Source organism: Pichia kudriavzevii, chromosome 3, assembly GCF_003054445.1.
Source record: "Pichia kudriavzevii chromosome 3, complete sequence".
In the NCBI taxonomy this organism is placed as follows: Eukaryota; Fungi; Ascomycota; class Pichiomycetes; order Pichiales; family Pichiaceae; genus Pichia; species Pichia kudriavzevii.
Genome location: NC_042508.1, coordinates 2,329,100 through 2,355,726, shown reverse-complemented (window position 1 = coordinate 2,355,726; position 26,627 = coordinate 2,329,100). Strand labels below are relative to the sequence as shown.

Below are 26,627 nucleotides of genomic sequence, written 5' to 3'. Positions count from 1 at the left end.
AAGGTTTAGTTCTTTAAAGAAGAAGCTCTTCTCTTTCTGATTTCTGCCTTTTCAGCCTTCTTTTCGTGTAATCTTTGAGCTAATAATTGAGCATATTCAGCAGCAGCTTCTCTTTGAGCTTGAGCGTTCTTAATCTTTTGTGCCTTGACAGCTCTCTTTCTTTGTAATCTTTGAGGAGTGACTAATCTTTGGACCTTTGGAGCCTTAGTGTAAGTCTTGTCACCCTTAACGATTTCTCTTCTGATGACGAATTGGGTAACATCGTCTTCCTTAGACAAACCAAAGAACTTTCTAATGTTGTTAGCTCTCTTTGGACCTAATCTCTTTGGAACTTGGGTATCGGTTAAACCTTCGATATCTTGTTCACCTTGCTTAACAACAGTTAAAGCCAAGACAGATAAGTCAGCACTGACGATACAACCTCTAACGGACTTTCTCTTTCTTTCACCAGTTCTTCTTTGTCTGTAACAAGAAGAATCCTTGGTTAATAATAACTTAACTCTGTTTGGGATCATAACACCTTGCTTCATTGGGAAACCTTGCTTGTCGTTACCACCGGTAATCTTGAAGACGTAACCCTTGAATTCATCACCAACGGAATCACCTTCAACTTCTTGACCCATTCTCTTTTCGTAGAAAACTCTCAACTTTTGTTCATCATCAATTTCGATACATTTTTGGGTACCGTTTGGTGGGTAAGCAATGTTTAACTGTAATCAAAAGGTAGGTATAATGTTAGTATAACTGAATTTGTTTGTCTATGGATCATAAAAAAAAATCAGAGCATCACCAAAAGATTACGGCATATTCTATAGCAAGTTTTCAGCTACTTGAACCTCATACTAATCATCATCTCCACTTATACTCCCTTCAAATATTGTATTATAATGTCAACTTTTGCCAGACGGTTTATTACGCTGAACAATAGCTGCATTTGTCCAGTATATTGCAAATCTGTTCTTCCACAATATTGCTGCCATATGGAACTCTCAAATCGCTTACGGTAACATGGTGTTATTCTTCCCTTCAGACATAAAAAATACCGTGTCGCAAAAATACACACAAAATTGGTCTGTTTGCAAGCTCTTAATTTGTTCAAATGATTCCAAATAATAGGTTATTTCTTCTCCGTAGGTTATATCTACATACCTTCATGGTTAGTGTATGCTAATCTGGTTAGAACGATGTATGTAGACTTCAAAGGAAGCTTCAAATTTCTTAAATTTAAAACAACCAAATTGATTACCATCTTTTCCATGAATTTTTCACATAGTGTTCAACAAACACCATAGAATCATCCTGACCATTCACGGATAGGAGGGGAAGGGAGGTTGGAGGACGGGGGAATTCCTGGCGGCCGCGGAGCGAGTTCCCAAAGGCCCGCCCAAGTTTTTCCTTCCTTCCACCACGCGAATAGTGCAAGCAAGAAGAAAAAAAAACAAACCTGAGGAGCGAGGGGTGAAGGTTTTGAGAAAAAGGGTTTCACCAGTGCACGTGACTTGAAACAAAAAATGAGGGTTAGAAAGATTTGTGCAAAATGATAGTGGTGGGGGCTCAGCTTAATGTATTTATCAAAATCGCTTTTCTCTTTTATACAATTTATTTAGATGTACACATTGGTATCGTCTTGTTTATTCTGATACATGTTTCTTACCAATTTGGTATGATGACTTTGCTGAGGGACTCTCGTGGGGTTTCTCAGAATCACCAATTTTAGATGCCGCCAATGATGGTTTATTTCCAACTAATGGCAATGGATGCGACGTTGTTGTTGTAGGTGTCGATCCTATTGGGATTGACCATTCTCCCGAGAACATGTTGATTGGAGAGTTAATATCCATATATTTCGACGGCAACGCTGATAGCTCACCCGAAAGATTAGGTAATTCAGTCCCGCTAACAGTCCCCGCTCCGCTGCTCCCAGAGCTGTTATTTGTAGTATTATGGTTGGAAGATATATTATTCATTGCGGCGATATTGGTGGCGCTATTATTTCCGCTTCTATTATTGCTATTCATATTACTGTTGGTGGTATTATCGTCGGTATTGAGGCTATTACTGGAAGGATTAGTAACAGAGCTGGCATTAGTATGTGGTAATGAAATATTGGTATGACTTAGTCTCGGTTGTGTAGGAATTCTCATTTGAGAATGAGTTTGCGGGAAATAGGCTGAAGTTGCTGAATTTAACGGGATCGAGTATAAAGGTTGTGAGCTTCCTGGAGTCAATCCAGTCGACGGTATCTGAAATTGTAAATTTAATGGATGTGGCCTGCTAGTTTTTTGTCCCAGCATTTCATTCATATTACCATTGCTGTTTAGTATATTTTTCAGTTCGCTAGGTTTCCTCTCAAGCGACAAATTTTCAGAAGTACTCATGGACGTCAGCGGTGGTGGTACTGGAATAGATGGTGTTAGTAATTGGGACGGTGATTGTCCGACAAAATTGAAGAAATTCATGTTGTTTATTGGTGTTTCGGATCCATTCCCATTGATTGATATTCCTGCGGTTGCTGGACCGACATTCAAACTGGTCAGAAATGACGACGATATTGGTGTGTATAAGTTTTTCCTATCCTTGTAAAGAGCACTTGGGAATGGGGTCCCACCATTCAAGTTCATCAACGCCTGTTGCTGCTGAACCGATGGTATCTGGGAGAAAATTGGACTAGGCAAAGTAATATTTTCTGGTCTCTCCTTTTCCAGTTCTTTATTTGCCGGATTGGATTTTGTTGATATTGTTCCTTCGGCCGTAGTCATCGATCCTACAACCTGTTGTTTGCTCTCCAAATCTGCACTAGGGATTTGTAAACTCAAAGTAGGGCGTTTATTATCTTTGCATTTCTTGCGAGTAATACTAGAGTTCCTATATGGGGTCACACTGGCACTCGCTGAATGGACAGAGCTCCTTGCTGTTGGTGTACTTGGATTGCCATCATGTGAATCTGCATGGGCGTGTTGCTCCTTCAGTGGATCGTCTTTTCTCATCCTTTTACTACTTCTAAGTACATTATTCGAGTCTTGACTTCTGGTTCGCTTTGAGGGCATAATAATTGAAGTCTCATTGTTGGTGATCGTAGAATCATTTCCGTGCTGATACGATGAATGAACTGTATCCATCTGTGAATCACTGTCATCGCTAGCAACGTCTTCCCCATCCTCAACATAATGACCAACATCATCATCCTCCTTCTCCCTCTTCACTATGATCTTCTTTTCCGCACCCTCCTTCACCACAGCATGCTCTCCATTTCCTTTCGCTTTTCCTTTTCCATCACCATCACGATCATCATCATCACGATCATCATCATCATCATCATCATCATAATTATCATCATAATCATCGTCATTCCTCTTGCCATTGCCACCACTGTCGCCTCTTTCTTGGGAATCCCCATTTCCAATCATCTTGAGTTTCTTGTTTTCGGCTTGAATCAATCGTTGATTTCTTGTACTGACATTTGACGGATAAATCTTGTTCATTAACTTCGTATAGTTGGAATTTGTCCGTCCACTGTTGTCGCTGCAGGCCATTGATGATGACCCCTTTATCAAGGAATCATCCAAAATTCGACTGGTCGTTTTATAATTGCCAAAATTCTCCGGTCTTTTACGCTCATGAACGTCCATCAAATGACTTTCATATCGATCCAATATCTTCTCGGTGTCATTCGACGAATATTCGTATATCTTGTGATTTCTGCCAATGATTATGACTGCAATATCAACCTCGCATAAAATGGACAACTCATGTGCCTTCTTAAACAAGCCTGCCTTTCTTTTGGTAAAAGTGACTGTTCTGTTCCTATCATCGGTTAACGGCTCAATGGAGATTTTTCGTCTTCCCATGATAAACAATGTTCAAACTAAGAATGAGTGGGAATATTCTAGCCCTGATGCTTTGACCCGCTCGAGATGCATCTGTTACCAAGAATAGAAGCAGTTGATAACCTTTTCAACAGCCGGCCCACAAATAAATATTTCAAATTGTTAGAAATTGGGAAAAACGAGATGCGGATAAAATGCGCAAAGAGGAGGCCATACAAAAAAAATGAAAAAAATAAAAAATAAAAAAAAAATAAAAAATAAAAAATAAAATAAAAAAGATAAACAAAGGAAATGCGAATTTCCTTAAAAAGATTGTAAAGCCCATATTGAGACTGCTAGCGAGATAAGTAGAGGTAGTTGAAGAGTGAATAGGCGTATCCAGGAGAGGGAATAGAAGACCAGAGATAGGAAGGGAAGTATGTCCAGCACTGGATCCCAGTTTGCCGTAGATATCCCCGTGACAGACCTGGACGAGGACATTGATGACTTTAGAATCCCCGTTGAAGAGTTGGACAATGACTTTGACTCTAGAAGGTCACTCGATCTAAGGGACTTGAATTTTGACAGTAACAACAGTGGTGTTTTCAGAAGAGGCTGGAAGGCACTATCAGGGATTTTCTCCCGACAGGGGAAGTTCACTAGGCTACCACCGCCTGCAAGCGACGATATTGAAATGATCAATAGAGCAGCTGCAAACATTGGTGATTTGGAATTTGATTTTGATCATGTCCCATACAGGCGCAAAAGTGGGGGTTGTCTCAAACAGAAAGTATGGAGGTACGTTGGCGCCGTTTGCTCATCAAAAGTGTTGATTCTCCCATTGGTTGTATCTGTAATAGGGTTGACCATAGCGGTGTTCATCTTAATGAGACATGGCAATAGAGACGTTTTAGAGTATCCAGGTAATATCGATGGTTCAATCTCAAGGGAAAACAAGCTAACACTGCTATTTTCAGTTGCTGGATTGCATCCGCATTTTATATCGTCAGAGTTAATGCCATTTCTGACAAGTATATTAGATTCAGAGTCGTCCTTGTTCACCCCCTTTATGGTGCAAAGTAACCCTGTACTAAGTGACACCAACTTATGGACAATTGCAACGGGCTTGACCCCAGCGCACAATGGATATATTGATGACGATTTCTATGATCCTGCACTGGGGGAATATCGTATGGAATTCAATAGTAAATGGTTGTTAGGAGAACCTATTTGGAAAACAGTAGCCCAACAGTATTCAAAAGCATTTACTTTTAACTGGGTCATTCCAGACGACGAAGAACCAGATCTTCATTATACCTTTGAGGACCATGGTGACGATCAGTTGGAAGATCAACTGGAACGGTTAGAAGATTTATTGACAAATCGTAAAGACACCAAGATAAATTTACTACTGTCGCAAATAACTTCCCTTGAATACTCAATAAAAGAATACGGATTGGGTCATAAGAAGACCCGGAAAATGATCAAAAAAATCGATAAGTTTATCGAAAAAGTATATAAGCTTTTATTGAAAAAGAAATTGAAAGATTTAACAAATGTCATCATCACGTCAAATGGTGGCTATGCTCCAGTTACTGAAGATAGGATTATCCGGTTAGATTCTTTGGTAGAAATGGTGTCGGATGTTCAACGAGTTGTTGGTACTACGATAAAGGGAATATACCCATCCGAATCTATTGATGCAAATGATTTATATTTGAAACTGAGGGAAAACTTAAAAAATCATCCTTTAAGGAATTACTTCAACGTCTACCGAAAGAAACACGCCGGCTCGGTAATATACGGTGATGAAAGTGAAAGAATAGCTCCTATAATAATTGCACCTACCCCTGGGTATTTGATTGATGGATCAGCAGGGTTTAAGTCTGGCTACTTACATGACGAAGCGATGATGAGGTCTGTTTTCGTGGCAACTGGTCCTTACTTTGGCCAATTTGCAGGTATCGTTGAACCTTTTGACAGTGTCCATCTCTTCAATATGATTTGTCGGAGTTTGGGTATCACACCAACACAAAACGACGGCCATGAGTCATTTCTAACAGATAAGGCCAACTATATCCATAACTATGAATGGGTAGATATGAAGGGGTATCCACATGTTAACTTTGATTTTGAGTACATCAAGGAGAAGTCGTATATAGAAACCAAATTCAAAACCGCCTCAAAGCCTGCAGATGTCCTAAATCCATCACTGGGGACAGACGAGACCCCACAAAACATAAACAGATTAAAGCCCATATTTTCAAAGCCTCTTGATACATCGGATGGAACCGATAGTTCGGATACTGGCCCACCTGAAAACAACACTGGAGAGGACGGAGATTATAACAATCAACTTAACGAAGTTTCTGAAGATGGGAATACAGGGGATTCCACAACAGAGAGTAGTGCGCCAGACATGGGGGATGATAAAGTCGTCTCGGAAACTGGTACTATAGAAAATAAAGAGGGTGACAATGAAGAAGGAACTAAAACCTTGGATGAGGCTGAAAATGAAGAAGAGAGTGAGGACGAAATTGGAACAGGTGAAGACGGAGAAAACGATAGAGAGTCGTGGTGGAAGACGATCAAGGGAAAGATCGAAAACACGGTGGATGATCTCAAAGAGGATTTTGACGACTTTGTCGAACATATCCACAGCTCACATGATGCCGATTCTGACACGTAGCAGGGCTTAATATGTACATTGTGTATAAGTAGCAACCGAAAAAACAATAACAAAGAAAGCTTGAAAATTCCAGGAAGTTCCAAAAAAAAAACCATGCCTCAAAGGGTGAAAAATTTTGAGCATGTTTTTCATGGTGTTTCCCACCTGATAAGGTGAATTCCCCAACAATTAGTAGTTCCAGCCAGGCCAAAGTAATCTCTTCTGTTAGAAATAGGTGCTCTTGATGCCACATACACGACCACTTCCGCTATAACATAAATACTAGGACAACAAGTTTAATACATTACCCTTCCTCATGTCTCTCACCTCCATGCCTCCATCTCCCGAACAATTACCATTTGTGGGTTCTCCCCGGATCATTTCGGTGCAAAACAGACAAGAGAAGTCTCCCAATTTTTCCCATCAAGGGGATCCTAAGAGACTATCACTCTCACCAAGCTTTTCTCTCTCAAACAGAAACAATTTGGGAACTTCTGATATGCTAAAATCACCCGTAAGATCACCAAGAGGAGGAAATATGATAACAGTTACTGACGCAATAAGTAATCCAGCTAGAACAAGTGTCAATATGGACGTGAAACATCTGCCAAACATAGAAGATTCTCCACAGCTTCTAGCTACGTCGGTCGGTGCTGAAATAGGTAGTGAGTTAGTGCCCTCCATATCCAATATATCGCTGCTGTCTTTAAACCAACTAAACAGCACGCCAGCTTCACTCAGCAATAACAATATTCCTCAAAACCTGAATCCCTCGTACAATGTTGACTCCAATTTGAGCCCAGAAGAAACTGCAGCATACAGAAGTAATAGTTTTGCCCAACGGCATTTTAATAACCAGAGACAGCCAAACTTACCGCCAATTCAACACTCAACATTTTCGGTTGGCGGTAGCAGAAAGTCGTCTTTTCACTCTCCTACCCTGACCAGTTCACCTTATTTCAATAGTGCTAGTCGACCTCGTATGAGAAGACAAAGTTCAAACGTATCACATCAGCAGCAGAGCTTTTCAATTGCTTCTTTTGTGAAGAACAAACCAAACCAAACAACCACCAGACGAAAAACTTCAACCGGTGATATGCTCTATGAACCAGATTCACCATCCCTAGATCCCGTTTCGTTGTCAGGCTCACCTTCTAACTTCATGTTGACACAAACATCTCCTCCAAGTTCCCTTAAATCAAACTCATTGTTATCCTCTACCCAGTTTCCCCTTTGCAAAAATACATTCAGATCATCTAACACTAGAAAATCTTCATTATCTATGTTGAACTCAAATGTGTCCCAGCTTAAACTCCTGGTGAACAACCTCACAGATGAGCAGTCTTTTTACCAAATTCCAATGAATAGAAATGACTCGTCAAGTTCTATTGGCAGAAGATCACCAGAATTGCGTCCTGTAAATGCTACTTTACCTCCAATGACGCCGCTTAACTTATCTGCACACGACTCGTTAAGTGGAAGATCAAATTCAGTTGCAATTATAGATGACGATGAAGAAGAAGAAGAGGGTTATGACGAGGAAACTACCAGCTGCCATGCTGGTAATACTAGGAAGCACAGTATAAACAAAGAAGTCAGTGGTATTAGAAATAACACGGAAAGTCAAATGATAGGTGCTGTTGGCCGAGTCGACAGCCTAAAGACTGGAGATGAATTGACTAAAGTTTCAACCGATAAGGATGATATATTTGGCCAAAATATTGAAGATTGACCAATTGTTTGAGATCTTTGCGTAACTTTTCTATATCATTAACACTTAATTACATGGAAATAATTATAAATAGACTTACAAGTAAAACTTAAATCATCACTTTTGGCTCATTACGTCAACATAACCTCTGCGTGGCCCTCTTCTAGCTCCTCTCTTAGGTGGTCCACCCGCACCACTCATTTTCAGCAAACTGTCAATATCATCTCCCTTTTTGACTGGTGTAGGTGCATATATATCAGGTGATGGGCTTGATGCACTTGTGGCAGTCAAAGATGAAGACCCATGCTTTGGTTTTGGCGTAAGAGGCGTTGATGGATTGGTAACTGCGTTTTTCTTCATTGGCGGTGGAGGTGGTTTACTTGCCTCAAGCTGCTCATCCAATGGGGCCTTTTTGTTAATCCATCTTTTTAGTTTTTCGTCATAGTAGAATGAGTTTTCTTCACCCAATTTAGCCTTTATTGGTTTGGGTTTGTCACTCTTTTTACCCAGCCAACTAAACCAACCAGATTCTCCCTTATTATTACCGGTTTTCTTTGACTCTTGTTCTTTTTTTCTTTTGAGGTCCTCTTCCTCCTTTTCCTTTCTAGCCTTCTCTTCTGCCTCCTTCTTCATTTTTTCCTCCTCCTCCTCTCTCTTTTGTTTCACATCTGCTTCTTCATCAGAATCCTCTATGACGTCGTCATAATATACACCTGTATCTTCTGCTACGTACCTCTTTTCTTCAGTAAACATATGGATGGGGGATGCAGGTATAGAGAGTTTTCTCTTACCAAATGGAGATGGCTCAACAAAGATATCTGTTAGATTATTTTGATGTGTAGATGTTTCTAACCTGCTTCTCATTCCAGTTTGTTTGGGTGGATTATAAGTTGGTACAAAGCTAGACTCCTCCGATACTGCCGAAACATCATTTATTCCATCGTTTAATGCGCTATCAGTTGTAGCATTCTCTGTATCGATTGATGTTTCACTAATTCCCATTTTTTCCCCCTCACCATTCTCTGTCTTGTTAGGGGAATCCGGTTGTGGTGCAGTTGGCTTAGGAATCGTATAGCCTCCATAAGAAAACATGTCGAATCCGCTCAAGTCCGAAGGTATACCAGTATCAAGAGATGCCGTTGCTTTAAGCTCCTGAGAAGCCGTTTCAGCTGGTGGGGCATACGTGGACTTATGAGAATGTGTCTTTGGTGTATATGCAGATGCATATGGGTTCACTGGCTTCTTTCTTGGATTAGTTGAGTTTCCAGGTGGTCCATACCTGTTGATCGTAGCTCTTCTCGGTGCAATATCCTTTGGTGTGGAGGGATGAACCAAAGCATCAATTGGCTTTTGTGTCATATCCTCAACTTTTTCATCAGGTGTAACTTTTGGAGCTTCATCAAGAGAGTCTTCATTCTTAGTATCTGATTCTGTAGCATCGTGTGCTTCAACTAAAGATTCGTGTCCAATATCATTTCCTGTTGTGTTCGACTTTGCATTAATGATAGAATCACTTATATTTGTTTCAGAATTAATAGCTTCGCTGAATTCATGATTCTGGTACGTTTCTTTATTATCGCCGCCTGAAACTGGAAGCATAGATGACCCAGATGCTGTCTCCGAAACAGCAGTGTTTTCTGGTTTTACTCTATTAAAAGAAAGGTGATCGGCCGCCTGTTCATCATTCTCATTTTCAGGTTTAGCTTTGGAGTTATCATCATGACCATTGTCAATAATATCTCCAACTGGATCAGGCCTGCCATCTACCATATCTTGTTTGTGATCATCTTCTAACATATGCTCTACTGGATCCATATTGAGCGCCTCGACAGAGTTCTGACTCCCTCTACGAACAATAGAAACCCCATTGCGCTCTTCATTTACGGCAAGGACAGGCTCAATAAAAGCTTGGCTTTCTGATCTTAATTTGTCAGCTTGCAATTTGTTATCGTAAATATCAGCCATATTCCCGCTTGACACTACCTTATCCAATGATAAATTCTCTGATAGATCTGTAGATATTGCAGTTTCTGCAACGGTGATAGACCCACTTAACGGAGGTAAATCAGAAGCTTCTTGTCTAAATGTAGCACTCACATGCGAAAGCTGCTTTTGATCTGTAATCGCAGCTGATTGAGGTGGAAAAGTGTACTTCTTTTGGATAGGGATAGAAGGAACAGGTGGGCTCTCAAGGTTTCTGTTTCCACTACTTGATGAAATTGAACTGGCAGGATGAGCTCTATTTAAATGTTCTGTAATTGACTGAGTAGCACCAGACGGCACCTGGTCAACGAACGATTCGATTTGTGGCTCATATGGATTGTATGGAGATCTACTAGCTTTTTTGGAGAGCATACCCTTATTAGGCGGTGTATACTCAGCTTTTTGGAGCATCGAATAAGATTCGCCAAGATCATGATTACTATGCTTTCTTGGCGGTGGTGCATACGGATTAGCTTCGAGCTCATTGATGATTTTGCCACATTGTGTTGCTTTTGCTAATGTTTCAGATATCTCAGTATTGTTGTAATTAGTTGTTGATTGTGGTATAGCAGAATTAGAAACAGTATCATATGTTTCATCTAGAAGTCTTACAGTCTCTGTATACTTTGAAGGTGGAGCATAAGCATTTCTGATTGACGTGTTCGCAGGGGCACCATATAAAACACTTCCATGCTCTGTTGGTGTACGATTCATTCCAGGTAAATATGCTGGGCTGCTTGTGATGTTATTTGGTATGTTTGTCATACTATTTTTCACATCGCTCAAATCCAACGTAGACGCTGCCCTTGATAAAGTAGCAGGAGATGTAAACTTAGAAAATACACCATCTTGCTGTACTGTTGGTGGTGGTACGTCCTCACCAGAAACGAATTTGTTAAACGATTTATCTAATGTTGTCCAAACTCTATCCAGTTGAGGACGACTTAATTTCGAGCTCAACCATCCGGTACCAACCTGAGCAAGTCTTCCATTCAAAGCATTCTGAGCAACTATTGTAGCAGGCTCACAGAAAAATTGCTTAGAGTTAATCAAGACTTGAGTTGTGTCTACATACCTTTTGGCTTCCATAAAGGAACCAATGTCTGCAAGATAACTGGCATGATGAATTTTCACTGGAATCAGATGGGCAAATCCTTGTGCAAAATTGGGTGGAACGTTTCCTGACGACAATAGAATATATTCATAGATTTCTTCACAGACCATATCAGAGAATGATAAATGAAGGTTGGATAATGACTTAGGAATCAATGGTAATCCGGATAGGATCAACGCTAGTTTCCCATATGCTTTAAAACCAGATGCAACCAAGTTCTCACCAAGTTGCAAGAGTATTGGACCATATTCCACGTTATCCATTATAATAAATGGAATGACAATCTTGAAATTATCAATCAACCATTTCTCTTTGCCTTTCATTTGCTCGGGACTAAACCCATCTTTGGATGCAGATTGAACAAAAAAACTTAAATCGTCGCCCAATGGATTGCTTGGGAAATGTGTGGTGGAATATAACTTAATGGTTTGCGCAAATGCTATAGGACCCATTAAATTAGCTACTAGAAGTGCAATAGTCCAATCACCTTCTGCAATAGCATACTGCAGTGCGGATTTCTTATCTCCAACTTTGAGCATACCATGTATTGCTGATAAACCCGAATTGTCCAAAGAAAATGCGTTACAGGGTTTGTTTGGAGCAAATGATTGCACAGTTCTTGTTAATTCGATAATGTCAAACGTATTATTCATGCCGGAGCTGACGTTCAAATCCGGATTAAGAATTGATGAAATACGTTTAACATAAGCTTCATTCGTAAAATCTCCAGGCTTTTCGATCATTTCAACCATGGCCTTCAAACATTTCCAAATCAAAGCCTCAACATCCTCAAAATTAGAGCTAATTTTCTCATCTAACCACTTGATAACATCTTTCTTCTTTGTCTTGGATTTGTTGAGAGGGCCTGGAAAAGACCGATCTAAAGGATTCAGTTTCAAATGTGACCCAATATCCAAAACTTTGATATTACAGTTTATATGACCGTAGCCATCGAATTTTGGTATCATGGATACGGCTTTACCTTCTGCTGAAAAGCAAAATAGCGGCCATTGTCTCCTCACTAGGTTTTCAGGATTAATAACAGTAGGTGCAGGTGTAAAAGAGCTACTGGGTTGCATGTAGTTTTTACCCTTAACTGAATTTGGGGGCAAGGTCATGGTTTTTCTTTTTCCTGTAGAAGTAGCATTACTAGTTACTATATTGGATCCATAAACTTCGTTAATAGACGATACCGAAACCCTATTTCTTGAATTGTTTCTAGGCCTACCAAAAGAATTTGCTCTTTTGTGACTTTGCTGGGTTAGCACCTGACTCTCGCCCGAAGGCGCCGTGGTCTGATGGTGAAATTGTTGTTGAGAAAGTTGTTCATTGATTGGTTCTTGTGCTAATGGAGGTGCGTATCTATTGGAAACATTCCTGTGTGGATTATGAAACTGGTTGTAACCAGTATTTGGGACGTTGCTGGTTATAGGTGAGTTTATGCCTGGCTGTGAATTACTAAGACTTAGAGGAGACTTCATAGGAACTGGAATGATATTAGGCTTTATATTTTCCAGATCAGCAGGTGTTGTGGTGGATAATTGCCTAATATGGCCACCAGCTGCAGCGGGTGCATATGGATTTGATGTTTTCTTTAGAGGGGGAAGGTTGTTCGAAGGTATTGCTGTAGAGTTTTGAGGTACTTGATACTTTATGTTAGGTGCTGCAGTTGGCAAATTATGTTGATCTTGGAGCGGGGAAGGAGCATATGGATTGGCCTGTTTATTGATATATAGCGATGACGCAGATTTGACGTTCGGCTGCTGAGAAGGTATCTCCTGAGACATCCGAGAATTGTTGGAAAGCTCAATATTAGCATAAGGATTCTTTACCTTTTTCCTTTCAATCTTTGGTAGAGGAAGTTCTTCAAAAAAGTTTTTCGAAGAAGAACTTGAAGAAACTGTAGGTGCAAACTTGTTCTGGGGTGAGTTTAATTTGGAATTACTATTCTGTGGAGAACTCATTTGAGAGGAATATCTTGAACCTTGACGTGCAATTGGCAGTGGTGGAAGTGATGATGTCGTATATCCATCTGATCCACCGGAAGCAATTCTTTCTCCAAGAGAAATAGAAGCAGAAGAAGGAGGATGAAATGGATTGGATTTTTGAGCAAGTAGAGATGATTCAATTTGGGTGTAAACATTCTGCTTGACTTCCTTAGCTGGCTTAGGGAGGCTTTTCTTAAGCAAATCCTGAGGAAAATCATAAGCATCAGACCTCTTTTTTTCTTCATTCAATTCATGAGCTAAGCTCTGATGAGGGTTACTAAATTGTGAGTAAGTAGCCATGTTAGGAGTATACGTAGAATGGCTCAACGTAGGAATAGAAGGTTGTGAGTGTTCAGGTAAATATTTTGTAGCCTTTTGGGTGATATCCTCAGTAATAACTACTGTATTGTTGGTCAAATCAGCGCTATTAGTAGCTGGCTCCTCCGCCTCTAACAAATCGTCGTCCATTATATCATCTAATAATAGCTCATCATCTTCCTCTAAAAATTCAAACTTATCTAGTTTCCCCTCTGCAGAACTGTTTGCTGCACCATCCAAAGCCACTTCAGCTTTGTTTGGAACCTCAGTTAAATCATCCTCTTCTAGAAATGCAAACTTGGAATCCTCGTTGCCACTTTTTGGAGTTCTATCACAAATAGTACCTTTGTCGGTTTTGTCTTTAAACTCAGTTGAAGAATCTGGCAAGCATTCAGAAACTGCGTTGGAATTCTGATGAAGTCCAACAGCTCCTAAAACATTTGATGCATTATTTTTGGAGTAAAATGTATCTTCTTTATCAATAATTACCGTTGTTTCGTCTCCTTTTCCTAATTTTAAAGTAGCGCTACATTGGTTACCATCGTGCACACTCTCAGTTAGATTTACTCCGTTTTCGTTAGTCTCCTGCTCCCATGGCATCAAGTCTTGGGGAGCTGTATGATCCCATGGCATAATCTCATCGTGAGAGCTTGGTTGATTACCAAATATATCTGAAACATCGTGAGCTTTATTCACGGTCTGTTCTGCTACATGTTGCACTTCTTTTACCTCCGCTTGTTGTGACATATGGTTTCCCTTCGAATCTTCACCGTTACTGACTTCATTGATGGTATCGGTAACAGAATCAATATCAGCTTGTTCCCAAGACATTGAGTCAACATTGGAGTTCAACTGCATGTTAGGTTCAGTGGCATCAGAATGAGTTTCACATGCTTCTTGGTTTGTTTTATGTAATATGTTTTCAGCGTTTTTATTTTCAACAGCAACAGCATCAATAGTTGTACGGTTTTCATTCGATCCTTGAGTAGTTGTTGTTTCACTGATAACTCCGTTGAGATCTGGTTCATGTTTAGTGTTTTCATTATTTATTTCTGCATGGTCGAGTTTTGATACATTGGAACTGAAGTCTGCAGCAATCTCGTCTGGAGAAGTTTGAACAACAGACACTTCAGCTTCGGAGATATTGTCATTTATTTTTTCCTTTTCAAGTTCAGATAGCGCCACTTCAACATTCGGATTGACTTTGGTAGATTCATTGTCTATGCTTGGAACAATCTCGAGAATTTTCATGTTTTCGTTATCAGCACTGTTGGATTGGACTTGCAACTCTGGGTACAGCTCAGAATCGCCACTTATAACATCACTATTAACTGTGTTTGATACAGTATCGTTTTTTGCTCTGCTGTCGTCATCTCTACGGGCATCATCTTCAGTTTCTGAATGCAATTGTAAAGTTTTGCTTACGGCACCATCTTCGCTAGCATCATTACAATCAGAGGCAAATTGTAAACCTTGTTGTTCCTTATCTATCAATTCCTGGTTGTTAGATGATTTTTCCAAAGCACTGTCGGTAGCAGCAGTATTTTTAGCGTTGGACTTTGAATTGGGATTTTTGCCCTTGTTTTTGGATTTATTTTTTTTCCCTTTACCAGACTTTGCCATATTGTATAGTGTTCTATACAATGCTAACCGTGCTCGTAAATGTTAATGGTTTTAATTTTACTCTAATGATTGCTAAAAAATTGTAGATCAACTTTTAGTTTGCTGTAGTTCGACTTCAACATGATCTATTTCCGTAAATACCTCCTTGCGCGATCCGATCTCCAGCTCTGGTGCACGGATCTCTTAAAGGTTGATTTTTCATGATGAACAGAAAAAATAAAAAAAATTCTGACAATTTACCTCAGATTAATAGGAGGAGTGAAACTTTGTACATAGTTTAGCACTGAAGTTTGAGCTAAGCAACACTTCAGCTTTAAGTTTTATTGAAAAGTAACAACAAAAAATATGGTTAAGGGGCCTAAGACGCATCAAAAGCTTCCTTCTGAAAAGGAAAGATTCATCCAATGTTGTGCAGACATTTCCCTAGAATTGGTCTCCTCTTTGGGCACTTCAAAAGAGGTGAACTTGAATGGCATTATTATAAAGTACTCTAAAAAATACAAGTTGAAGCAGCAACCACGTCTTACGGATGTGATCAATTCCATCCCAGATCAGTATAAAAAGTATTTATTGCCAAAACTAAAGGCTAAACCTGTTCGTACTGCCTCTGGAGTTGCAGTTGTTGCGGTTATGTCAAAACCACATAGATGCCCCCATATTGCATATACAGGTAATATTTGCGTGTACTGTCCTGGTGGTCCGGATTCTGATTTTGAGTACTCAACACAATCCTACACTGGTTATGAGCCAACTTCAATGAGAGCTATCAGAGCTAGATATGACCCCTATGAACAGGCAAGAGGTCGTATTGAACAACTAAGACAACTTGGTCACAATATTGACAAAGTCGAATATATTATTATGGGTGGTACCTTTATGTCCCTTCCGAAAGATTATAGAGAAGAATTTATCGTCCAATTACACAATGCGTTAACTGGTTACAATGGTACCGATCTTGATGAAGCTGTTGCATTTTCACAGCAGTCACAAACAAAATGTGTTGGTATAACTATCGAAACAAGACCAGATTATTGTACAGAAACCCATTTGGATGATATGTTGCGTTACGGTTGTACAAGATTGGAGTTAGGTGTTCAGTCGGTGTATGAAGATGTTGCAAGAGACACTAACAGAGGACATACCGTCAAGGCAGTTTGCGAAACTTTTGCGTATGCTAAAGATGCCGGTTATAAAGTTGTTTCCCATATGATGCCAGATTTACCCAATGTTGGCATGGAGAGAGATTTGGAGCAGTTCAAGGAGTATTTTGAAAACCCCGATTTTAGAACTGACGGTTTGAAGATATATCCAACCTTAGTTATCAGAGGTACAGGCCTTTATGAATTATGGAAGAATGGCTTATACAAGTCTTATAATGCAAACATGTTGATTGATTTAGTTGCCAGAATCATGGCTTTGGTTCCGCCATGGACAAGAATTTATAGAGTTCAAAGAGATATTCCAATGCCTTTAGTCACCTCTGGTGTTGAAAACGGTAACTTAAGGGAATTAGCATTGGCAAGAATGAAGGACTTTGGTACTACATGCCGAGACGTTAGAACTAGAGAGGTTGGAATTCAGGAGGTTCACCACAAAATTCAACCGGATCAGGTTGAATTAATCAGGAGAGACTATTACGCTAATGGTGGTTGGGAAACTTTCCTTTCTTATGAAGATCCAAAGCAAGACATCTTGATTGGTCTACTTCGACTCAGAAAAGCATCCAAAAAGTACACCTACAGAAAAGAATTTAAAGGTCAACAGACGAGTATTGTCCGAGAATTACACGTCTACGGTTCTGTTGTGCCTCTCCATTCAAGAGATCCAAGGAAGTTCCAACATCAAGGTTTTGGTACTTTGTTAATGGAGGAGGCTGAAAGAATTGCAAAAGAAGAACATGGTTCCAAGAAAATTAGTGTCATTTCTGGTGTTGGTGTAAGAAACTACTATAGAAGACTAGGTTATGAACTGGATGGTGTATACATGTCAAAATCAATTTGATTTAGCAGCCATAGGATTCGAAGCCTCCCATTTTAATTAGCTTTTTTCTGTATTTTATAAATCTATACACGTATATACGTCACCCCATTCTAATTATGCATCCGCCCCCCTGTAATTAAAATTAAAATCAAACTTTCTGGTTACTTTTTCGTCAGGTATATCAAAAGAAGGCTCAATCGAGCCACAGATTTGAATGTATTCCTTTAGGTCATCAAGTGTCAACTCCTTAGTACCATTAACAAACATTCTCCATTGTGTGCCTGGAATGGAATAGTTGGCTTTGGATCTCTCAAAATACCACTTATTCACAGGGTTGTTGTTTCTTGACCTCCAAAGAAGCTCTGCTTTGAAACTATTTAATAATGCTTTGAAAATAATATCAGCCACTCCAGGAATTCCTTGGAGCTGTTTAACAACTGCCAATTTGTCTAGATAGGCAATATTTCTACTACCAGAATTTTCCCATGTTATTATGGCACCTCCTTCATAGTCTCCCAGGATGATCAGGCCTGCTACTTTCTTGTTAATTCTATTCAGATAGTGGTGTAAGTTTAGGTTCCTTCCAAAAGAATCATCAATCAAAAACTTGAGTTTCTTTAAATCAATTTTACCTTTCTGATGCAATTCCACTAAATCTAAGCCTTTATTTGCGTCTGGTTCCAGGTGAACCCTTATATTCATACCATTCTTCACTATAGTCGTATTAACCTGGGGTGTGCGAAGCAAAGACACAGGTAAAGATGAAGATATTGTTGGCCTATCGGTCAAGATATTAAAGATTATTGGATTGGTTTCCTTCCCCACTTGTTTTTCTTGTTCACGGGTGGCCATATTCGGCGTTGTTAATATACCCGTGCGCTCGTCTGATGTCTTCAAGAGATCCTTCATTTCCTCTAGATTTGATAGATACCTGTCTCTCGCTTCTTCTGTGATTCTCAATTTGTACAATATCTCGTTCTTGATAGCCTCGTATTCCTGTCTCATGTTTATTAAAACGTGACTTCCGGAACGTTCCACACTCGGAAATCCACCTATCTCATCAATGAAAACAACCTTTTCCACAGAAAGAAGATGGTGCATTTCGTTTTCTTCAAGACATTTTATTGTAGCTTTTGTCATTTGGAATCCATCCATGCATTGCTTCCTCACTTCTCTGCGTGTGACACCAAAAGGTGAGATGATCGGGACTATCCCAGACACAATTGGTATTACAATCATCTCGGGAACCACTGTAGTTATGCTCAAATCTTCTGCAATATCAAAACATCCACGAACTATCCTTGTGTTGATTTGGCTAGCCAGAATATCCAATAAGTTCTCTAGCTTACATTCGACATACGCTTCTTGGTCTTTTATCTCCATGCTTTCACAACCCTTGGTTATATCTCTATCGATAAGAATAACGGGACTAGCACCGAGGCTCATTGACTTTCTCAAAACAACTCCCAAATGCATAATCAACTCATTATCCCAAGTATCCAGCCTTCTGACTCTAATTAGACATGTACGAATAGTTTGTGTTAGTTGAATTTCAGAGGAGGTGTCATGTATATGCCTGTTTAAACGATTTGTAGCTTCTCTAAACGTACTTCTTTCATTATTCTCTTGTTCTGATGTCAACACCTTGTTTATATAATTGGAATACTTTTCGTTCGTAATTAGTGGGGACTCCAAATTGTACTCCTCATTCACAATTTTCTGGTTATTTTTGTAGATATCATTTTCATGTAGTAGCCTATATTTGGATAAATACGATCTTGCTTCCCTTTTTGTGGCAGTGGAATTCAAAATAGTTAATATTAGTTCTCTCTTCTCATTGGATACAATTTCATGTTTTTTTAAGTTTGATTCTATACTATCGAATCTGACAAAACTACTTTGGTATCTTCTCTGGCATACACAGACTTTTCTTATATTTTTCACAAATTCCCGAGAAATCATCTAGTTAACTTAATCTACAGACAGAATGACTTCCAACCAAAAAATAATGAAGCACTCACAATAATGTCTCAGAAGTTAATATGCAAGATTGAAAAATTATTGAGTATGTGGATTTTTCTCCATGACTAATTTAAGCGCGATTGCCTCATCTAGTAATTATGATAACCGAGGCGGCCGGTGGTAAATACCTGATCTGCTCTACTTGTATATTGGCAAAGGATTGAGTTTAATTTTATAGGTAACATAGCTAAAAACTACAAAGTATAATCAACTACTGCTCTTTTTTAGACTCTGTCAAGTATGCGTCAATTGCAGCTACTCTTTCGCCCAATGTTGGGTGGTTATACTCCTTTGCAGAGTATAAACTATCAACAACTAGGGAAGAAAGGTTTTCTTTGTGTAGAACGACTAAAGCTGTCTTTAAATCATTCGATAATCCTTGTTCTGCCGCAAACCGATCAGCTTGGTATTCGTAAATACGAGTTATTAAATTCATAACGAATTCCATGACAGCGTCCAATGGTTTCAAAACATCACCAAATAACAAGAAACCAATCATTGCAGGCATTTCAGTAATTCCATTTGGTAAGCCAAAGCCAAAAGAGTTGTAAAAAGACCTATTCTTGATAAAGACAGAAAAAATAGTAAAGATCATAAACATGTGTAATTCTCCGATAGTCATCAACTTGGTGGTATGATTTAATTTCCAATGACCTATTTCGTGGCCTAAAACAGCAACAACTTCATCAACGGTGGAATGCTCAATTAGTGTATCAAATATAACAATCTGCTTGGATCCCCAAGGTAGACCCATAAAGTAGGCATTTGAATGGCCAGAACGTTTAGAACCGTCAATGACGTACAGTTTATCCAATGGAAACTTATTCTTGAGGGCAAGCTTTTCAATCGCATTCTTCAAGTCACCATCCTCTAATGGAGTTAAGGTATTAAAGAAAGGCTGGATAAATTTAGGATAAACAATGATGAAAAAAATCTGAACTGCAAAAATGAATACTGACAAGTGATACATAAAGGAATCGCCGTAATAGTCCATGATCTTCAAAAATGCAGCTAGAATTGGACCACCTAAAACACATGTAAGAGCAAATTGTTTAATTGTATCAGTTACCCATAATTTTATAGTTAGCTTATTGAAGCCATAAGATTCTTCAAGCACAAAATTTTGGTAATATTTGACTGGAATACTCAAAATAATCGATACACCCATAAACAACCCCATGAATGCTAAACTTTGACTAATAAGACTGCCTTGAACCCATTTGGTTAAAAATGGGACATACTTGACCAAACAGTTCAAATAAGAACCGGATTTCAGCCACAATTTAGGCAAAACATCATAATGGAAGAATGCAATGTTTTCCACACAATCATAAAGGCCGGCAAGAATGGAAAACTTCAATTTAGAAACACTATACTTGGAAGACTTCACAACAGTGTCTGTATTTATATCATACTTGGCCAATTCTTTGGGGACCCTATTACCATTTGCCTTGACACAACGAATTTGACGATACTTAACGTAGGAATCAAACAGAAAATTGGCAACAGTAAAGCCAATAATTAAGGACTTCCAATTGAAGCCCGGAATGTCCAGAAACTTTCTCGCCGTGTCCAACAACGAAATCATGTATGGTAAAGGGCGTTCGCAAATCCAAGGAGGAATATAGTAACTAGAATTGGGAAAGCATTGGAAAGGCAAGCTGATATCAAAAAGGGAAGACGCATTTGCAAGGCAAAATTCGAGGATTTGAACATCTTAATCATCAATATCACATTTTTTACTTTTGTATTTAGACACGTATGCGCGTTTAAAAATAATATTTACAAATTTTTCAACCAAGAAATATCCAAAATGACAATAGCTAGAGCTAGAAGCAAGGGAAACAATAAATAAATCTTTTATTACAAAAGAAAAACTTAGAGATAAATCACTAGGAATAGGAATAAATAATCATAAATAAATAAAAATCATAGTAACGTCATATATAGGAATACATAATTTTCCACTTTTTAATAAATAGGAGTTTCTAGAATAAAATGAAAAATTAAGATTCTTAATAACAAACAATCACTGATTGGATGCTTAGTTAGCTTCAGCAGCTAACTTTTCAGCCTTTGCAATGACATCTTCAATACCACCAACCATGTAGAAAGCGTTTTCTGGTAAGTGATCGTACTTACCTGCAAGAACATCCCTGAAAGACTTGATGGTTTCTTCTAATCTGACTAACTTACCTGGAATACCAGTGAAAACTTCTGCAACAGAGAATGGTTGAGATAAGAATCTTTGGATCTTTCTTGCTCTTTCAACGGTTAACTTATCTTGTTCAGATAATTCATCCATACCCAAAATAGCAATAATATCTTGTAAAGACTTGTAAGCTTGTAAAGTTTCTTGGACTTGAGTTGCAACTTCATAATGTTCTTGACCAACAACTGCAACATCTAATAATCTAGACTTAGAATCTAATGGATCGACAGCTGGGTAGATACCTAATTCGGAAATACCTCTGGACAAGACAGTGGTTGCATCCAAGTGGGCGAAAGTAGTAGCTGGAGCAGGATCGGTTAAATCATCGGCTGGGACATAAACAGCTTGGACAGAAGTAACGGAACCCTTCTTGGTGGTGGTAATTCTTTCTTGTAAAAGACCCATATCGGTTGCTAAAGTTGGTTGATAACCGACAGCAGATGGAATTCTACCTAATAATGCAGAGACTTCAGAACCTGCTTGGGTGAATCTGAAAATGTTATCAATGAATAACAAGACATCTTGACCTTCTTCATCTCTGAAATATTCTGCAATGGTCAAACCAGTTAAAGCAACTCTTGCTCTAGCTCCTGGTGGTTCGTTCATTTGACCGAAAACTAAGGCGACCTTGGATTCACCTTCCAAGTTAATAACACCAGTTTCCTTCATTTCTCTGTATAAATCGTTACCTTCTCTGGTTCTTTCACCAACACCAGTGAAAACGGAGAAACCACCATGAGCCTTTGCAACATTGTTGATCAATTCTTGGATAAAAACGGTCTTACCAACACCAGCACCACCGAATAAACCAATCTTACCACCTCTTGCGTAAGGTGCTAATAAATCGACAACCTTAATACCAGTTTCCAAAACTTCAGCTTCAGTGGATTGTTCAACGAAAGCTGGAGGATCAGCGTGAATTGGCTTTCTTTCCTTACAGTCAACTGGACCTCTTTCATCGACTGGATCACCAATGACGTTCAAGATTCTACCTAAGGTACCTCTACCAACTGGGACAGAGATTGGAGCACCGGTATCGTTAACGGTTTGACCTCTAACTAAACCTTCAGTACCATCCATAGCAATGGTTCTGACAGTGTTTTCACCTAAATGTTGAGCAACTTCTAAAACTAACTTGTTACCACCATTATCCATAACTAAAGCGTTTAAAATTTGTGGTAATTGGCCTTGTTCGAATTGGACATCGACAACCGCACCAATAACGGACCTATATGGAAATAATAAAGTAAGAAAACATGTTAGTAGTTGTTCAATATCCAACCTGTTAAGTCGTTCAGCTCATTATTCACATTGAATTTCAAATGTCAAAAGATCCAGAGCCAATCAAATTCCAGCGCGAGACATGGACTTTTCGGCTAATTGCAAATTTTGGACGTTGCAGCAAAGTGAAAAGCGTACAACAAACAAATAAACAAATTCAAATGTTGACATCAAAGCTCAAATTCCTTTGGCTTCTTCAACAAAAAGAATCCATTTATTTGCTTGAATATTTTTTTTTTCCACTTGGAAACTAAAAGCCTCTACTCAAGGTGATTTAATTAGAGTTGACCTGATTTGACCAATTGTGCCAACCTTTAATCAATGTAAATATCAAGCTGAATGTAGGACAAGCTCTGATAGTTATTGCTCGCCATTATGTGTAGCCATAAAGGCTCAAACTAGTTTTGTGGAGAATACATACTTAACCTTACCAACAGCTGGAGCTGCAGTAGCTAAACCTCTGTTTAAAGCTAAGTTAGCCTTAGCAGCCTTGAGGGCAGATCTAGTTGAAGTAGCAAATAATCTAGCAACCATCTTTGTGAAGTGAGAGCTATAGAATGAGTGTGCAGAAGAAAAGAGTTTAACTGAACAAAAAAGGTGTCTAAACTGTAAAGTACCGTCAACTAATCTCAACTTGGATTACTCGCCCTCGCTCGCTCTCAGAGAGGACCAACTCCTGCAGAAATACTCGCAAACTGGAAAAAATCGCTCCTAAAAGGGAAACACGCGCTGCCACTTCCATATCCGTGCCAGCAAGCCCAGCGGCATTCTCATTGGCCAGCAAAGTCAACCTCAATTGGGGGAACATGAATCTTCTATTATTCCACCACAAACCCATGTTGCCTAATTGGGTAACAATTTGAAGTCTTGGAGGTCTTGGAGGCGGTGGTAGCGTTACTTATTACAAATATACAGTTTTACTGTGAGTGTGTTGGTGCAACAAATGGAATAAAATATGCGTCTACTTACCTTACACATTCTCCTCGACAAGGAGGGACACCTTCAGCACACGGGCAAGCTCGTCCTCCGTAAGACGGCCAATCTCCTTGCTGAAACATCCAATACAAAGGACACACTTCCCAAATAAACAGTTCTCCTTGCGCAGTAATTCCACGCTGGAACAAATGTCCCGTTTCTCCTTCTCCTCTGGGGGGACAGATGTAATCCCAATGGCATCATTCCCGTGATCGAGTCTCCTCTTTCTTAAGGACCGCCTTCTTGTCCGTCTTTCCCCTTTTTCCTCCTCGTTTGCATTCTTGGCCTTTTCTATAATTTCCTTCCACTCATTCTCGTAACCTTTAAAATTTGCGGTATCTCCCTCTTGCGGCATATTTTCCTCTTTCACTTCACCAATGTCACTCATATGGTCTTGGTATAAATCAACTATAATCCATTGAAAATGAACCCGAGTTTTACAATCCACACACAGTTTATCATCCACATCAAATTCAACGTTCCGATCTTTAATCACATCCTCCATACTATTCAAATATTCTTCCACCTTGATCAACTTGATTCCGCCCAGTATCCTTCGCAGTTCGGCATTTCCCAAATAGTAACTCTTAAATTTTTCAATCTCCTGGTTATATTCCTTATAAATCCACTCACTTAACTTATGCACCTCATTGATGTTTATGCCTGTTTCATCCATCCATTTTTTCTTCCCCTGTTCATTTTGCAAATCAAAATAGATTCTCTTCAACACGTTGAAGGTATCAAAGACACATTCTTTTCCTACTTTCTCATACTCTTTAACTGCACATAAACTATAGTTCACCCATAGTGGTAATGTAAAATTCACTGCTTCATTAACGTTAAATCCGTAATTAAAACCAGAATGATATACCTTGGGAAACGTAACAATAAATTCTCCCGGTCGTTGGACCGTCTCATAGATTGGGATAACACCTTCATCAATTTCATCCGGTGATATCATACTAACTAACTGATGCATAAGATCTCTTTGTTTGGCTTCCAATTCTGGGGCAATATCGTTGATGAACATTTCAAACTTCTCAGCATACCCTGCCGGTATACCATACCATTTCTTAGGTGCGCCCAAATGTGAATAATTGGCTGAAAGTGTGTAATGGTCTTCCTTGTGCCAACAAAATGTTGATAGAGGCCCTCCAATGTAAAGCCAAGGAACAGACATGCCGGATATTTGTTCAAAATTGCCATCACTACCATCATTTTTACCGTGAGCATCTCTAGACGTTAGTGAATTGCAAATATAGCCTAACAAGCTCCCCTTAGCAAAGGGTAAATTGGTTAGATTCCATTCGCTTTTTATATATTTCTCATCCTCCCTTGTTGAAGCTGGATCATCACTGGTTGGGAACGCAGAAACTTCACCTGGGTTAGAGCTACTAATATCTGCACCGTATCTAATCTTGAATTTCCCGTTCTCATCAGGAAGTGTGACTTCACCATTGGTTATTTTCCAAAAAAGTCTTTCTAGGTTCTTTTCTGATAGTTTCTTCCCGCTCTTTTCTTCCTCTGTAAGTTCTATACTAGTACCTAGTTGGCCAGATTTGATGGAATCTATCATACTGATTTCCCAATCCTCACAGTATTTCTGAAATTCGTTTAAACTGAACTTATTGTCAAACTCTTCCTCAAATCCGTATTCTGCATAGACGCTTGTACTACCAAGAATACACTCGTCACAAAACCAATCATACTTTGGAACTTTTTCCAAGGGTACAGGCAAGCATTTCATATGGAATGATCTTGAGCATCCGTCACAAATTAGAGTGGTTTCAGGCGATCGAGAACTCAAACACGTCACGCAAACTTCATCCAATATTTCAGGAGAGATAACATTAAAACAACCATATACTTTTTCCCCTGTTGGTGAACCAGCTGTTTTAGTGTTTTCCCATCTTCCAGTATTATCTCCTTTCGAATGATCATCAAGAAGAATTTCAGATGGCGGAGTTGGCATCGATTTATCAAAATTACGGCATTCCCTTGTCTGATCCCTCATTCTCATTTTCCTTCTTTTACATGATGAACCATATTGCGACTTTAGTATTCGTAATTGCTTCTGGATAGTGGGGTGTACCAATAAAGCTGCCGGTGTTTTCAGTAATCTCTTCAACGTCGAATGCGAAGTTTCTGGTGGTATCACTAGATTTGTGTTTGCATCATCTTCCTCCGCTTCCTTGCTATTCTCAAGTTTCAAGACCTGCGTAACATATTTTGAATATGATGAGAGCTTTTTCATCAAGTATCTATCATCATCATGAATTTTATAGAACCATTTTCTGATTTCTCCTCCAATAAAGATGTCGTGAATATGAACTTGTCTTCCATCCCTCAGCTCAAACCATCCATTCAAGTGGTCTCTTAGTTCCCGTTTGGTTAGTTTGTACTCATTAGATACTCCCGAGCATAAATCTTCAACTATTGGCAAAGGCTCTAGCCCTTTACTCAAGAGATAACAGTTGAACCCTTCGACAAAGCATGCTCTCGATCTGTTTCGCAAATTCAACTCGTGTAAATACTGTATTCTAGTATGAAATTTGAAGGTGTTCCAATCTAACGCAAACCTTGGTTTCCATCCATCTGGTGGCACAACTTTTACTATTCCATATCTCTCTCCAAGCTGTACAATCTTCGGATCAGACAAATACTTTATGGGACTACTGAACTCTTTTTCAGTGGGATGAAGCACTGGTGCTTCCATAATTAATTTATTGTTGAAAGGCATGGTCTTTCTAGCCTGATGATGCTGACTAACTTGTGCTGACTAACCTGTGCTAATTAACTAGTGTTTTTCCTCTCCAGCCCAAACTAGTGGATCGGAATGAGAGGGAAATTTCATTTCTCACAGATAAGCCAACCGATTTGCTATATGGAAAAGCTACAATTTTATTTTTCTCCTTTTTTGTTAGTTTTTGGCATGTAAGATGCGCG

The 26,627-nt window shown here is 39.2% G+C and overlaps 10 protein-coding genes across 10 annotated transcripts; 3 read left to right on the top strand and 7 right to left on the bottom strand.

The window, feature by feature from the left end:
* Positions 1-5: 5 nt before the first annotated feature.
* On the bottom strand, positions 6-1,155 carry C5L36_0C10890 (uncharacterized protein; the record flags this gene model as incomplete). The annotated part of the gene is made up of 2 exons (XM_029466801.1): positions 6-710; positions 1,150-1,155. The coding sequence occupies 2 exons, from the start codon at positions 1,153-1,155 to the stop codon at positions 6-8; spliced, it is 711 nt and encodes a 236-aa protein (XP_029322661.1).
* A 476-nt stretch (positions 1,156-1,631) lies between these two features.
* Positions 1,632-3,848, bottom strand: C5L36_0C10880 (uncharacterized protein; the record flags this gene model as incomplete). The annotated part of the gene is made up of 1 exon (XM_029466800.1): positions 1,632-3,848. The coding sequence occupies one exon, from the start codon at positions 3,846-3,848 to the stop codon at positions 1,632-1,634; it is 2,217 nt and encodes a 738-aa protein (XP_029322660.1).
* A 397-nt stretch (positions 3,849-4,245) lies between these two features.
* Positions 4,246-6,495, top strand: C5L36_0C10870 (uncharacterized protein; the record flags this gene model as incomplete). Its single annotated transcript, XM_029466799.1, has 1 exon — positions 4,246-6,495. One exon carries the CDS (start codon positions 4,246-4,248, stop codon positions 6,493-6,495), a length of 2,250 nt encoding a protein of 749 aa, XP_029322659.1.
* Positions 6,496-6,790: 295 nt separating this feature from the next.
* Positions 6,791-8,206, top strand: C5L36_0C10860 (uncharacterized protein; the record flags this gene model as incomplete). Its single annotated transcript, XM_029466798.1, has 1 exon — positions 6,791-8,206. The coding sequence occupies one exon, from the start codon at positions 6,791-6,793 to the stop codon at positions 8,204-8,206; it is 1,416 nt and encodes a 471-aa protein (XP_029322658.1).
* A 96-nt stretch (positions 8,207-8,302) lies between these two features.
* Positions 8,303-15,211, bottom strand: C5L36_0C10850 (uncharacterized protein; the record flags this gene model as incomplete). Its single annotated transcript, XM_029466797.1, has 1 exon — positions 8,303-15,211. One exon carries the CDS (start codon positions 15,209-15,211, stop codon positions 8,303-8,305), a length of 6,909 nt encoding a protein of 2,302 aa, XP_029322657.1.
* A 345-nt stretch (positions 15,212-15,556) lies between these two features.
* C5L36_0C10840 (uncharacterized protein) lies at positions 15,557-17,212 on the top strand (the record flags this gene model as incomplete). Its single annotated transcript, XM_029466796.1, has 1 exon — positions 15,557-17,212. One exon carries the CDS (start codon positions 15,557-15,559, stop codon positions 17,210-17,212), a length of 1,656 nt encoding a protein of 551 aa, XP_029322656.1.
* Positions 17,213-17,305: 93 nt separating this feature from the next.
* C5L36_0C10830 (uncharacterized protein) lies at positions 17,306-19,153 on the bottom strand (the record flags this gene model as incomplete). Its single annotated transcript, XM_029466795.1, has 1 exon — positions 17,306-19,153. One exon carries the CDS (start codon positions 19,151-19,153, stop codon positions 17,306-17,308), a length of 1,848 nt encoding a protein of 615 aa, XP_029322655.1.
* A 271-nt stretch (positions 19,154-19,424) lies between these two features.
* Positions 19,425-20,801, bottom strand: C5L36_0C10820 (uncharacterized protein; the record flags this gene model as incomplete). The annotated part of the gene is made up of 1 exon (XM_029466794.1): positions 19,425-20,801. One exon carries the CDS (start codon positions 20,799-20,801, stop codon positions 19,425-19,427), a length of 1,377 nt encoding a protein of 458 aa, XP_029322654.1.
* Positions 20,802-21,257: 456 nt separating this feature from the next.
* Positions 21,258-23,240, bottom strand: C5L36_0C10810 (uncharacterized protein; the record flags this gene model as incomplete). The annotated part of the gene is made up of 2 exons (XM_029466793.1): positions 21,258-22,653; positions 23,128-23,240. The coding sequence occupies 2 exons, from the start codon at positions 23,238-23,240 to the stop codon at positions 21,258-21,260; spliced, it is 1,509 nt and encodes a 502-aa protein (XP_029322653.1).
* A 436-nt stretch (positions 23,241-23,676) lies between these two features.
* On the bottom strand, positions 23,677-26,421 carry C5L36_0C10800 (uncharacterized protein; the record flags this gene model as incomplete). Its single annotated transcript, XM_029466792.1, has 1 exon — positions 23,677-26,421. One exon carries the CDS (start codon positions 26,419-26,421, stop codon positions 23,677-23,679), a length of 2,745 nt encoding a protein of 914 aa, XP_029322652.1.
* Between the last annotated feature and the right edge of the window lie 206 nt (positions 26,422-26,627).